The 15,238-nt window shown below is 41.6% G+C and overlaps 1 protein-coding gene across 2 annotated transcripts in view; it reads left to right on the top strand.

The window, feature by feature from the left end:
- Window positions 1-12,302, top strand: part of SEPTIN8 (septin 8) — a 311,451-nt gene extending 299,149 nt beyond the window's left edge. For both annotated transcript variants that reach the window (XM_085618057.1, XM_085618055.1), the window contains exon 10: window positions 8,290-12,302. In XM_085618057.1, the coding sequence (XP_085474183.1) occupies window positions 8,290-8,293 (4 nt within the window). In that variant the 3' untranslated portion in view covers window positions 8,294-12,302. The remainder of the gene's footprint in view (window positions 1-8,289) is intronic.
- The last annotated feature ends 2,936 nt before the right edge of the window (window positions 12,303-15,238 follow it).

Raw genomic sequence — 15,238 nt, 5'->3', positions numbered from 1 at the left:
GAGCTTATGGGCGACGGCGGAGGCCCTGAGCTACTTCTCTTTTTAAAGCAAAGGCCTCAGCCTTAGAACACACTCCCAGTGTTTTTCGCTAGGCCTCACTAGTGGGGTGTGGCAGATTTTTCCATTTCATTGTAATAGCACAATTCGCGAGGATTAGGGCCAGATCCAGGAAGTGAGTGGGCCTGTCTTTTGGTTATTAGGCGTTTTATAAATGCCCACTGCCCCAGCTTCCATGAATCGACTCCTGTTGAGCCTATAAGTACCAATATCTTCTCCGTCACCCTAACCCATTGCAGGTAAGAGCAATACCACAACCAATGTTTAAGGTCTGTGGCCGGGGTAGCACATCTGGCACAGGCGTCCGAGGCTTTGGGATAGATTCTATGAATCAGTTTGTGGGAGAGATGAGCCCTGTGTAGAAGATAGCTTTAGAAAAGCGTTATGAGAAGTCTTACAGGGGTACTGTAGAGCTCTCAGGTAAGAGCAATACCACAACCAATGTTTAAGGTCTGTGGCCGGGGTAGCACATCTGGCACAGGCGTCCGAGGCTTTGGGATAGATTCTATGAATCAGTTTGTGGGAGAGATGAGCCCTGTGTAGAAGATAGCTTTAGAAAAGCGTTATGAGAAGTCTTACAGGGGTACTGTAGAGCTCTCAGGTAAGAGCAATACCACAACCAATGTTTAAGGTCTGTGGCCGGGGTAGCACATCTGGCACAGGCGTCCGAGGCTTTGGGATAGATTCTATGAATCAGTTTGTGGGAGAGATGAGCCCTGTGTAGAAGATAGCTTTAGAAAAGCGTTATGAGAAGTCTTAAAGGGGTACTGTAGAGCTCTCGCCCACTCCCTATTGTGCACGGCTCTGCCGAACTATACCACCCAGATGTCCATCAGGGGTCGTAACGAGATCTGTGCTTGAGTAATTAGGACCCTGGAAAACCAATTGACAAGCCTTCGGCCGCTCCCCATTGTATGTAAGGAATTTGAGTTGGTAAATGGCTCACTCAGTCATCAACCTCCCGTGTGTCCCGGAGGATGCAACCTAAAATGCTTTATACAAGAAACTGACCACCATGAAGGTCAAAAGACAGGAGTCGACTGCCCTACAAGAGATCGTCCAGGGTGTAGATTCCAGGTTAGTCCCAGAGCCACTACTCCTGCCCAGTGAGGCACCCGAGCCCTTTAGCGAGTTCCAGGAGATGTATACTAGGGGCATGACAGGGAGACTCCTACTAATCCAGCGACCTCCAGCAAATCACTTCAAGTCCTGTAATAGGCGGGAATGGTCGATCACAGGGCTGGCGCCTGTGGCCATCTAAGCCAAGATAGCAGCAGGTCAAGGTAGGGGTCGAGGGTGCATGTGTAGAAATTCTCTGACAGTCAGCAGGATATCCATTGCAGCTGGGCTGGGCTGAAAAATCAATAGGTCTCCCTGAGTGAGAGGGAGTTGCAATTTAGATAATCCTACCTAGTGGTAGCCAGATGAGCTTACAGAGCAATTTATTTAGGTCCCAAAAGCGTCACAATTGGGTACTGTTGAGGGGCTTACGAAATGGTAGAGAAGCCAGGGGAGCATCACCATCTTCCAGTTTGCGATTCAGCCCATAACTGGTAAGAGAAGGGATGCCCAGAAGGCAACTTGAACCAGGAGGGATGCCACCATGGCAGTAAGGTTACCATCTAGGGGGTCCTGTATGTCTTGAAATATCCACATTTTCAAATATTGGAATGACCTATTCCCCAACGTCACTAGACTCTACCATAGATCTAATTATACCGGAGCAGCAGTAACTTGCAAACCTGATATTGCCCCAAAAGTAGATAAGAGATGTGCAATTGTGTAGAGTTCATCATGGAAATCTTTAAGGTAGATTAGACCGTCATCTCCGTATAGTGAAATTGCTTGAGTCCTATCCTGTAAGGGGATGCTCCATTCCATCCCATAGAGGCGTGTGTCACCTGCTAGAGGTTCATTGCTAAGTAGAAGAGGGGAAAGAGGGCAACCATGTCTGGTACCTCTTCCAACCATTATCAATGTTGAAATTAAACTCCCAGATTGGACTCTGATGGTGGAGTCTGATTACAGTAGATGGACCAACATGATGGTGCAAGTTCCAAAGTCAAATTGAGTGTAGATGCTAAATAGTTAAGCCCAGCCTAGAGAATCAAATGGCTTCTCTAGGTCTAGAATGAGGGCAGCATGCTTGTGCATTTTTCATAATCCTATATAGCTGTTGGATATTTGAGGAAGTATTTCTGCCATGTACTTATCCACTTTGGTCAGCATGTATCAGGAGCAGAATTTGTGCTGAATACGGTTGGCCAAGACCTTACTCAGAATTTTAGTCTATGTTTAAGATAGCTATGCTGTGTTTGTGGGGATCCTTCCAGGTTTTTGCAGAGACACTAGCGATGGCTCACGTAGGTTGGTGGGAAGGTGTCTGGCTTCAAGCGTGACGTATACAGCTTGACCAACTTTGGTGCCCCCAAAAGATTTATAAAATTCTGATGAGGCCATCAGTCCAGGGAGTTTTTCCAACAGCCAGTTCGTTAATTACTTCCTTAGTGTCTTGGGCGTTAATAGGTGCATCTATCTTTCTACATTCTAATGAAGGCTGTCTCAAAAGGGGAATGACTTAAAGGAAATACTGGATATTAACCTGTAGAACATCCGATGTAGTATGATGTAGGAGTTTTTAAAAATGTTACAAAGGCCTTCTGGATGTCACAATGAGAATAAACCATTGTGCCGTCCGGATGGTGGAGTGTTGTTACTTGAGGCTATCTGTACTCTGTCAAACAACTAGGCCAGAAGGCGGCTGGATTTATCACCCTGTAAATGTGTTCTGGTTATGTAGGCTGGTTCATCTTAGCAGTGGATGTCTTCCACCAACCTAGCCTCCTACTTGCACAGCTGAACAGGCAAGATTTGAGCGTCAGGGCCCCACATATAGCCAGAGCGCACTTTTCCTGTTTGCGCCACGGTGCACCTTTAAGCAGGTGCGCCTGGGGCAAAAAATAAAAGTGCACACTATCATGTAGAATGTGCTGCCCTCGGGGCAGCTGCGAACTTGCGTTGCCCCGGGGCAGCGCATTCAAGAGAAATATGAAGCAGCTGTTTAAAAGCTGCTTCGTGTTTCTCTGTGCAGGCGGCAACCCGCCTGCACTTTTAAAAGGGATTTGAGATCCCCTTGCAGGCAGGTGCAATGAGTGACTGCTCCCAACTGCAAGGGGATGTCTGGGGAGGCCCATAGGACCCCCCTTCGCTCATCCAGAGGGCTGCCATCAGGGGGCGCCCGACAGAGCACCACCTTTTAGGGGGCGTACTGTCAGGGCGTCTCCTGCAGCTTCTTTGACTGTGCGCCCTCATCTATAAACCTGCACGGGCGCTGAGGCTAAGGGATTCCCTGTTTTGCATGGGCATACGCCCCGATTCAAATGAGGTAATGCCCTCTTGAGGAAGCACTGGTGCTACATGTGCGCCAGCATTTTCAGTATTACAGAAAGGGCTGCAGAAGTGTCTGCGACCCCTTCTGTTATACCAACATGCCATGGCGGTGCGCAAAGCGGGAGAACAAGCCCGTTGCCCCGATGGGACACGTTCTGTAATATGGCCACTGGTCGTCAACTTTCAGTATCTATATAGGGTTGTTCAATAGTAGGGGTGTTATGCTCCGAAAGTTCCCTACCAATGTAATCCGGGACGGAGATAGAGGGGCAGAGGAGAGCCGAGCATATAATTCCATCCAACTGGAAATGCAAGTTGGGACAGGGGAGTGAAAAGATTAGAATTTGACTACAGCATCATGGTGTCGCCAAGCATCTGGTAGGGACCATTGGTTGAGCCACGAGACAAGCCTGCAAGAATTAAACACATTGGGAGCGCGGAGGAGGGGGTGTGAGTGGTCTAGAGAGGTGTCTTGACACAATTAAAATCGCCCTCAATAACCCACTGTATATGTGCCTATTTAGCCAAGTGAGAGGAGAGGTGATGTAGAAAGGTGAGCTGGTCTGAGTTGGGGGCATATATGCTCCCTATTATAAGAGGTGAACCATCTGATCTAGTCTCAAGTAAACTAACTGAACGTCTGGGTCAATTCTTTCAGTAGAACACTTAGAGGCGTTCCCACCTAACCTAGTGTAAATATAATTTTTAGTACTGTAAACCTGACCCATCCGCCTCTCCTGGAGCCTGTTACTCTCGAATTGCATAATGTGGGATTCTTAAAGTAGCGCAATCTGGGTCCCTTTGCGTTTGAGAAAAGTTTGGATTTTATACTGCTTAGACCTTGTCTGCATCATGTTCCGGGAGATAATTTGGTGTGTCTGAATAACAGTCATTGTCGAACCTGAGATAAATCAGCTGAATTCCATGCGAGGAACTGGGCTCAGTACTCGGTTGGGTTCTAGAATCCCCAGGGTGGGTTGGACAGAGAAAGGGAGCAGAGTTGTTAGCCCCAGGGTAATGATAACTGGGAAAGTTATGGATATTACAGAACTCAATGTAAATAAAATGGACAGCAAGCCGGTAGCCGACTGTCTGAACCGGTCAAGAAAATACCCATAGGGAGACATGGTCAGGCTGCTGTGTGGCTCTCAGGAATGAAGGATCAAAACAGGATGGAAGAGGTGCCCAAGTAGGGAGATAAAGCTCTTTTTTGAGGGATCTTCAAAGAAAGCCAAATGGGACTGCAGTGGGAACATCATGTGGATGAGAAACCCAAAAGAGGGCCAACCAAGGGGCACCCCATCCTTCGGATGGGGTCCCTGAAGCGGGAGTGGAGGAAGATGGCCAGAGAACCTCAGGAGAGGTCACCTGCAAGCTCCCACCATGGGGGCATGGGGAGTTCATACTCTCTTTCCTCCAGCTTTCCACCAAGGAAGAGGTAAGGGGTTCCTGCTACAAGCAGGGGGAGATCAGGAAAACCAGGCCTGCAGGAGAAAACGGCGGAAGAATAAGTTCAAGAAAGTCATCGGCCATCTGTGGAGTCACTTTGGGATGTGGGATCCAGCGTCCTGTAGTAGAAGAGAGGTTTTGTTACTTGATGACCAGAGAATAGTGTTAAGGGGCCTCTGGAGGGTGGCAGTGCATGGGTACCCGGTAGGCTTTCTCTGTAGAACAGTAGGATGTGAAATCTTGCAGGTGGAGCAGTTCCTCGAGCCACAAATTCCAGAAAATCCACAAGACTGTGCCCTTATCAGAGATGTTCCACATGTACGTTGGTTACTGCGGCTGGAGCGGCCCTCCAGGAATCTAAATCTCTCGATTAAGTCCCAGACTTGCTGTTGGAGATCAGCTGTTTTGGACTGCAAGTCGGCAAGTGTTTTTTCTAACTGAGTGACCTGGCCAGTTAATTTCAAATGGTCATATCACAGCAGATTTACATCATTCAATACTGCGTCCACTTTAGCCTTCAGAGAGATTTGAGATGCCTTATTTGCTTTTAGGATAGCTTTGAGTTTATCCGGGTTTGATGAGGAGGCCCTGGGCAAGATGTTAAATTTCGAAGATCATGGAGATTGGCTTCCGGTTTTAAGGGTTTTGGTGCATTCTCTTGTGAGAAGTTGGCCCTGGGAGTGGTGAAGCAGGGGTATACAGGCCAGCATACAGGCCATTGCTTATGTGATCTGCCACGTGACAGCATATAGCAAGCAGCCTAGGACTTACGAGTCGCACGTTATTCACTGCCTAACATAGGGGTCTTGAGTCCAGGATAGTTTAGATTTCACCAAGCATTACTCTGGTTTCCCGGTTCAGGGAGACAATTCAGACCCCGATGGGGCCCCGAGAGCAAGGCTAGACTCTGTTGCTTGCAGGTGTTGCTGGGGTGCCCAGTGCTGCTCCGTGGGTAAAGGTCTCTCAGATGGGCCTCCAGGTAAGCCCCCAATGTTTCTCTATAAAGCTGATGAATCCCAGGGTGCAGAACCTGAACCCCCCTCAAGGCTAGGGATCCTATGGAGCAAGTGGGGAAGGGGAGTCCCCTCAGGCCTGAGAGGCGCCGTGGTCAGTCAAAACAAAAGGAGTGGGGCCGCACAATTCCTCTTCGGGCCCTACCAGGAGCCCTCCAGCAGGGCGGGGAGCACCAGAAGTGGTTGTGGTTCTGGTCTCAACCTGACAGCCTTTTTACATACATGGCTGAGACCCATAGGGCCCCCAGTAGAGTGGCAAGTGTGCAGAGTGGGAAAGGAGAAGGCGAGCCTATCTCTCATGGGCTTCGGTCTGCAGTTCAGTGATTTGGGCAGGTCCACGCCAGTGCTTTCAGGATGACCCAAGTCAGAAGCCGGTGTCTGGGATCTACCACCCTCTGTCCGATGTGAGACCTGCAGTTGGGCCTCCAGTAGATGTCCCCACTCACCTGACCAGTTGATGCTGCCCCCCTTGTGCATATGTGAGTAAAAGTTATTCAGAAGAAGCACGGCCCGCCCGCGTCCATGGCAGTGACATCTCCTGTTGGATCAGAGCGGATTCCTCTAGTCTCATAGGGCTCCTCTGCTCCCGCCACGCTGTGACTAGCGCAAAAGTCACCCGTTGCCAGATAAATTAGGCTGATTCGAGAGGAACGGGCTAAGATCTCGCTCACACGTCTGCCATTGTGGCCAACCAAGCCATGTCCACTTCTTGTCTTTTTCATACATCAATGTTTCAGTGATTTTTATTTGCCACAGTTTTCTGAAATGAGGTATTCATCTCTGGAATAATGTTAACTCTTATTGGCCAGAATGTAGGTAAAGTTCTGTTTCCAAATTTGATTTTTTGAACAGTTTTTCGTTTTAGGGGCTGGTTTCTGCTTCATTCAATGTTACAGCCTGTTATGCACAAAAACTGGGCTTAAAGCAGTTGCTGATATTTTTTTTTTATTATAAATTCATGGATTCAACCACCACAGTGAAGCCGCCTTTGTCAGAAAGGCAAAAGTAACCTTGTAGATTATACAATGGCTCAAAATCAACTTTAACAAAATGCGACCCCTTACATGTTGTTTGAGGGCTCATCTATTACAAGTAGTGATTCATATATAATTTGTATGATTATTTTTTCAGATTTTTATCTGGATAAGTACAGATATATTCGATTATACTTTGCCTCATTTTTTCATATATTGTTTTGTCATTCTTTTCTTTAATGCAACACAGTATATCCTGAAATAAATTTGTCTTTAATCACGTTCTCTTTCCTCACTCAAATCATTTCCACAGCAGTGTATATTAAATATGATAAAGGGACCAATATTTTTCTTGGAGTTCTGCAGGATTTCCTTGCACATCAGATTGAAGTAGAATGCAGAGCAGTTGCTATCACAATAGCTTGCCCTGTGGTCTCCCAAATTTGCCCCACCAACTCTCATTGATGGGCTACCATTGGAATTGTATTGAACCTCTGCTCCTTGAGAAAAGTTGCTTGTAGCTACTCCATTCCAAATTGGAATCCCTAGACACTACATTGAGTGTTAAGCAGTAGATGCAGCTTTGGATTGGGTCACTCATCACCCATGGTAAAGTGCCCCTCCCTATCTGCAATGCGAATTAGATGATAAGTTATGTTTTGGTTGGACTGAATGACACAACAATTAGAGTAACTTCCGTCAGAGTTATGTCAGTTGGGTACCAAGTTGTCAGTCGCAGCAGGACAATTGATATAATACAACAGCACAGGAAATGGGTGTCCTCTAGAATGACTGGAGCAGCTCTGTGAGGCTGAAGCACACAATGTATCAGTCCACATTACATAGTCTATAGATTGGTTACTTAAAAGATGGCACTCAGTTATTTTGTGCATTAGAAGCGTCACTTTGAATTAAAAGATTTATACTTTGTTATTGCAATGCCATTTCTCTGGAGCAAACTGTAGTTAGTGTGCCTTGAGAGTGCTTATATTATTACTAGAAAAAGGTCACTTTATTTCAGTCTTAAATTTTGACTAGTGTTGGATATAATAAGACCATGCGGGTATTTATTTGTTCATAAATGCCATCTTTATTCCATAAAATAACCTTAACCCTACATTTAATTTAGCTGTGACCTTACCCGATTCCACCTCATTTTCAAAGTCTCTTTCAGCAAAGTATTCATCAGTGAGAATAATATGGACACTAAGTCACCTCTTGTGTCTTGCCACATGTCAAAATGAATAACGTATGTTAGGACAGGGTATGCTTTGTTGCGGCCTCATTCATTTCATTTATTAGATATCAGTTGTACTGTGAAGCATTTCTCAATCTTAATTTTCATTTTTATTTTGCTGTTTTTCATTCCATAATTTTAATCTTTATTTCTATGTTTTATTTTTCAGTTAAATCACGCAGAGTTACATGCCAAGAGTGGACTTTGTGCTTTCATGTCTTTATTTGCATGAATTATCGTCATCTTGAGATCCTTCTGTCATAATATTCTGTGAGCGGACCAAAGCAAGGAAAAAATAAGGATTCCTCAGTGTTTACAATGTAACATTGTTCTATTTTATTCCACACAGGGAACCTGTTTTATTTTTAATCAGTGCCTGGCTGGTTACACTTTTTAAGGTTCTATGCAAAGATGTATACATATATGTATATGTGTGCATATGTACGTATGTGTATGTAAGTATTGTGAGCAGAATATAGACACATCCACATAGCTAGGTAGATTTCAGTTTTAACTTTATAAATACCATGTTCTTTTTACTGAAAAAATCAGAATATTGACAATCTCCCTCCCCACCTTTTACCATGGTATTGATTTTAAACAGTGTCTTCTGATAAATATAATCAACCATATTCTCATGTATAGAAGGCACATAAAATCTAAAGGGCATCAGGTCATTGCTTTGTACTCTTTTTTTCATTTCTTAATTTATATTTACCTTTTTCCTGTAACATCCATAGTAAATTATCAAAACTTTGGTGATTTATACACAAGTGCATTCCAACTGGATAGTCCCAGTAGTCCCTTTTTATGGTCATGATGACTGTGATGAAAGCTGGTTATGAAGAAGCTGGAGGTCTTGTCTCCTTTGCTTTTTTTCTCCCTTAACCAAAATGGCTGATCAGTCAGGCAGTGGAGTCGTGAGCTTAAAAGTCAGACTGAGTGACAGTTCTCACTCCTGGTGTTGGACACTCAATGTATTCATCCTAAATTAGATTAACAAATTACCCTGCCTTTCATGTGCAGGACAGTAAATGCCCCTTTCCTCCTGTATACCGTACTAGATACCCTTGTGTGCCCGTAATTAAATATTCACCCTGATATGTCTGATACGGTCCTATATTTGCCAAAAGGGCATTTCCTTGTCTCTTCTATTCCACTTCTGATGTTTCTTTTGTCTTCTGCTAGGATTTCACCCTTTTGATCAAATGCTAGACTGCTGGGTCACATTTGTGTATCATTTGTTCGATGGATCAACATCACTCTTACTAGTTGAACATCATGTATCTCGCGGCCAGATCATCGCAACAGATGTGTGTTGCAATCTGTCAATCTAACCTTTCATCGATTAGCCAGTCCATGTTCCTGTTTTGCTACTAAGGGATGCTGTGAAGTGTGTCTGCAGTATTCCTGCACGTGTTTCCTTATAGTGAAGCATGTTTTGATTGCCGCTGCGGATATGCCATAACTTCGTCTGGAGTACTTTCTCTATGCCTTTTAAAAAAAATATAATTAAACCTTCACAATATTGTCTTTTGAACACCCTTATTTCACTTGGGTATCATTTAATATCACATTGTAAAAATCACCCACCCAGAACCTTTGAAAAAACAGGTGAGAAGCTTTATGTGAATAATGTAAACTTTATTGCACACTTTAAATTGTTTAACTTAAGGTGGCACATTTTTGTAAGCTCTTCAATTCACACTCCAGTTGCATAAGTCTTGTTATTTTAAGCTGAATTTTTATGAACCTTTTCAGTGTCATATAAAGTATATATTAATAGTAGGGTTATCAAGCCCTTTACGACAATGTTTTGAATTTCTTTACAGCTAAAATAGTCATTTGTGTATAATCATGGAACTGCACACTAGAGAATTTCCTGTTGCAACTTGCATGTTTATTTTCCAAAGTGCTCTTTAGTTAAGTCATGTATTTTTCAGTTATGCAATCCCAGTTAGTTATGTTATTGTACTCATAGCACTTAAAGGAAAAATATATTGGAAATCTGGAGAGACAAATGTTCGGTATCCATCCAGATCTATTGAATCTGCCTCAGTTCATAGGTAATAATTGAGACTTTCACCCCCAACACTGTTTCAAATATCATGGACCCAACAAGCGTTTGATTAGAAGACTGCATTACTACTAATGTAGATGTGTGAAAATATTTTGTTCTAAATAGAATAACTACATCTTATAACATGAAAAAGAGCATTCTTCACCAATGATGTTGTTTCTAGACTCTCAAGTCAACTTGTGAATAGCATTTGATCATATGGTTGCCCATTTAAATTTGAAGAAACATATGTTTCTTCTGAAAAAGTCTTATCTTTAATTTGAAAACATATTTCCTTATCTATATAGAGGCAAGTTAATGACAGTCTGAGAAGTTTACAAATCATGAGACCTTCAGTTTTACTGTCCAACTTTAAATCTAAACCCAAAGAATTATCAGAAAACATAAGTGATGTTAATTTGATGTTTTTGCATTACTTTGATAAAACGATATAATATCGAAGGCAAACAGGTATGATCAAAGTGGTACTAGTTTTTATACGCTAGGACAGACTAAATCAGTCTTTTAAACAACAAAAAATGAAGCATGAGGATGGACTTCACAATTGAAATGATAATGCATTTGTTTATTGGATAAGTCACATACACAACAATCTAAAGCATTATTTTGAGTTCTGCATAATCCCTCTGGTTGTCCATGAGCATAATTACTAAATACTGTGGTAGAAATAAGATGCGTTTTCAAATGTGACTCAATGGAGGCTAGTGGCTGCACTTGGGCGAGTTCTTCTTTGAGGGGTCATGTGCTGGCTTTTTATTACCACCAGATATCGGTAAATCAGGTTGCATTTTTAGGATCTGTTCCCTGGGCTCCTCTTACTTGCAGTACTACTTCAAATTCACCCTGTATGCAGTAAAGAAGCCTACTTGTTGTGGATCATTGATTTTACTTTTTAATGGTTGGTATCAGAGACGTTGTCTTACATGTATGGTGAATAGGCATCCATTTTTAATTGAATCAGGATTCAGTTTAGTTAAAATGTTCGTTTATTTAGACCTTGGTCCATAAACATTACTAGGATTCTTGCAAACAATATATGATGCTATACTTTAGGATTGAAATTACACCTTTTTGGCTGTTTGACTTTTTAACATAAAGATAATAGCCTATATTACCTAAAGAGTTTTTGGACATGGGGAAATGTATGCACACAAAGATTGAACTTTACTTGTCACTGTGTTTAAAGCAGGATGTCAGTTTCCTTTTGTTCTTGTCTTGAAGTGACTAGCATAGTGGATACCATCTCTTAACATAGTGTTATACTACACATTTTAAGGCTGGGCTTCTCAAAATGTAACTACATGGTAAAAGATGAATGTTAAATATATAAATGGCTTGTTTTAACAGAGCTCAACATTTTTTTAGGGATGTGCATAAAGTTGGTCTTTTACCTTTTCCTAATGTTTTTGCTTAAACCAAAGACTGATACATTTGTGCAACTATAACTTGTACTTTCATTGAAGAAAAAAGACAAAAAGGCACTTTGAAAGAAACATTTGCTCACGTCTTTTGCGGACAAAGATAGATTACAGCAGATCCAAAATTGGATGAATGTACTTTATTTGTTATTGTGGACCTAAGATATATTTTTCCAAAGCCAAAGAGGGTTGAGTGTTTTTCAGTGTCATATTTTTCATACGGCAGGTCAGATATCCTGACCAGAAAACAACCTACATACTAGCAGGAATTCACAACTTTAATCCAGAGTTACATTTCAACATTTATGTTGGTTCACTTTGTTAAATTAAATGATACATATTGATAGAGGAATTGTGCTGTCAGTTAATTGATGAAATGTGTACACTGTAAGCCTATTTGGTGGAAGTTGAGAATAGTTTTCCTCCTGCAGTTTCCAGTGCACTGTGAGAAATAAGAGTGCGGCGTGTAGATGTATTCTTTTCACATTTATGTTATGTAGTGTATTACAATTTTTGTTTTCATTTTTAATGTATTCATCATCAGGTTATGTTTGTACAAACTGAAATATGCTTTGGGTCATTTACTTTCTTGGGTACTATAGTTTGGGATCATCAGATTGTTTTTTATTTTTTGTCCATAAATACTGACTCTACTTTATTTAACAATTAAAGGCATCAACTCCACCTCTGGTGTGGTGAGTATTCAATCTCATGGTACTTTATTCGGTCATCTCTCGCCCAAATAAATAGAATGCATGCTTAACGTTTAATCCATCCAGAGCAGAGTGAAAGGAAAGGAGTCGTCGCCAAGCCTCCCTGTCAGTACAGTATATCATACACAATGCAACATCTTCATTTTTATACCAGACTGCTAGAGTTCCATAGGAACCAGGGTTTTCAGAAATCCTGGTTCCCCTGGAACTCTAGCATTCAGGTATAAAAATGAGGTTGTTGCATTGTGTGATATGCTGAGTGCTTACGACAACAGATGTCTTGATCGTGCAGGATGCTCCGTTCTCCAGTATACATGCCTTCTCATGAACATGATGTTCACAGCAAGGGAAAATGTAATTCTCCTATTTGTGATGTTTCTTATAGTGAAAACATATTATATCCAAGCTTGGATCATCAAATCATAGTTCATTCAATTCTGCATCCCAAAATGCATTGCATATGACTTAGCAATTCCTTTAGTGGGAAATATGGACTACTACTTCTTGTTTTTGCCTCATACGAGTGGCAGTTTCAAATGTATACCTGGATTCTACATCACGAAGGATGGAATAATCAGAGACAACTCTTTAACAGAATGTGGTAAACCCTCCTACCAAATTGTTAGAAAACTGAAAATGTTACCAGTCCTTGTGCGTATATATATATTTACTACTGGGAAGAATGATCTTTTTTTTTTTTGATGGTTGTCCCCCAAAGGAGATGACAGTGCATCTACGCTACTAAAAAGACAAAAAGAGGATGCAAACTTCCCCTTGGATAAGATGCAATAATTTGGATAAGATGCAATAATTCTTCATCAGACTTTTCTTCACCAAAGACATGACCCCACATCTATTGAGGATCTTTTTGAGCTCTTTTTTTTTTAGTAGAATGGTGGAATGTAGTAATCAGAAAGCAGATATCTGACTTTCAGAAAATATATATTGGTAGGTAATATGATCTTTGTCACCTCCCTACATAGTGTTAAAGGAGTCATTGCAACCCTTTATTTCAAAGCATTGGTAACTCGTACGGCTCCTTTGTTGTCAAACTTTTTTCCATTAAAAGCTTAAGAAAAGTCCGCCATAGATGCAGATCATACATTTGGTGAGGAGCAGGCCTATGATAAAGTATATGCCACCCTGTATGGATTGAGGTTTGTATCCTTTAAACCGTGGATCTATTGTCATTTCCTTTAGAAATCATCACTCGAAAGACAACATTTTCACTTTGTAGTCTATGATGTATTAGAACATTGGAATATTGGGAGCTCTATTGAAAACAGTGGAGAGCTCCCGGGCTACTAATGACCAGTAGAAGCACAGAGGTCCAACATTCCAACGTTGTTATTCCCAGCTATTGATGCAAACAAATGCCCACACGCCCCTCTGGCTCCGTGAGGCCTTTGTTTTATTTGTTAGAACATTCTGCCCTCTAGTGGCGGAATGTTTTAATAGCCTTGTAGCCCGCCTTAGCTGGGCTGTACCGACATTAAAGTCCCGCTCCCTTGTTAAACGCTGTAGCGGGCCTTTAATGGCTGGTATAGCTTGATACGGCGGGCTATAAGTCTAAATTAGAACATTGGAATGTTGAGAGCTCCATTGAAGACAATGGAGTAGCACCAGGCTTATAATGGTTGGTATAAGCTCTGAGCGCCAACATTCCAATGTTTGCCTTCATGTTTCTCCCTTTTTAATTTAAAATATTCCACCCATTAATGGGTGGAATGTTCTAATAGGCGTATAGCCCCTCTGCCTCGGGCTATACCGGTTGTTAAATGCGCTCTCCATCGTTACAAGTATAGCTCTGATTCAGGGCCTTTAACAACCACCATACCTCCTGGCATCATGTTACAAGGCTATATATAGTGCATTGTGGTGCTGTTAGAGAGGAATGAGAGAAATGACTATGAGTTAGGATTAAAGTTTTGATGTTGGCACTCTGGTTCCTACTTGGCTGCCAAATAGACGCTAGATAACTGGCTTCGGCTTGGTTTCGGTGGAACATCACTTTTGAAATATCAGTTAGTGCTCGGGGTGTAGCTATGAAGAAATGTCATCAAACATTTAGGAAAAAGGAGCACATAATGAGAAATCTGGGATTAATCTCTCTATGGTACTAGATTGTTTTACAGTCATCCATTACATTTAGTTGAAAAAGTTATTTATTTCCTAATGATCTAAACTCTACTTTGAGGTTGTAATATTATAATGGGAGAGGTCTTCTCTGTTGCATACCCAGAATAATTTATCAAATGCATGGTGGAAGATGATAGTTTCAGCTTGTATGAAATTAGTATGTGAAAGTTTAATACACTACTTAAAAACTGCTTCAGTCGTTCATTCCCTCATTTCCTTTCATGTTATACGATTGATACTTCATTGAATGTTTTAATCATTGGCCATTCTTATTTTTCTTTTATTAAAATCTCACATTTATTTCACATATTGTGTTTTGTTTCACTCATTCACCTTTTGTATAAGTATTTTAGTTACATGTATAAGCTGTCCATGAATAACATAGCTTTAATGATGTACTCCAACTAATCCGTATAGGTTATATAACTAAGCATGGGCAAGAGTCCTTATTTTATTACATGTTAAAAACCAACATTGCTAGGTATCGGCAAACTTGTAAGCTAATATTCAATGATGTGAAAATGTTATACATTATAAAGACATAAAGAATGCTAAGAAAGACGAATAGAAAGTAGATGCATGGGGATGCCAAGCCAATCCTTGTGAGCTGAAAAACGACAGCAAGTGCCAGTGGAAGAAAGATCAATATGTTTTCTTAGTAGAAACACGTTCATCTTTTGAAGGAAATGTGGCAAGGAGTTTTCTTTCTTAAGGACAATAGGTAAACCATTCATGAAATTTAGAGCATACTTCAAAAATCTCTACATG

This window comes from Triturus cristatus, chromosome 7 (genome assembly GCF_964204655.1).
Source record: "Triturus cristatus chromosome 7, aTriCri1.1, whole genome shotgun sequence".
NCBI classification, from domain to species: domain Eukaryota; kingdom Metazoa; phylum Chordata; class Amphibia; order Caudata; family Salamandridae; genus Triturus; species Triturus cristatus.
This window is presented reverse-complemented; position numbering and strand designations above follow the sequence as displayed.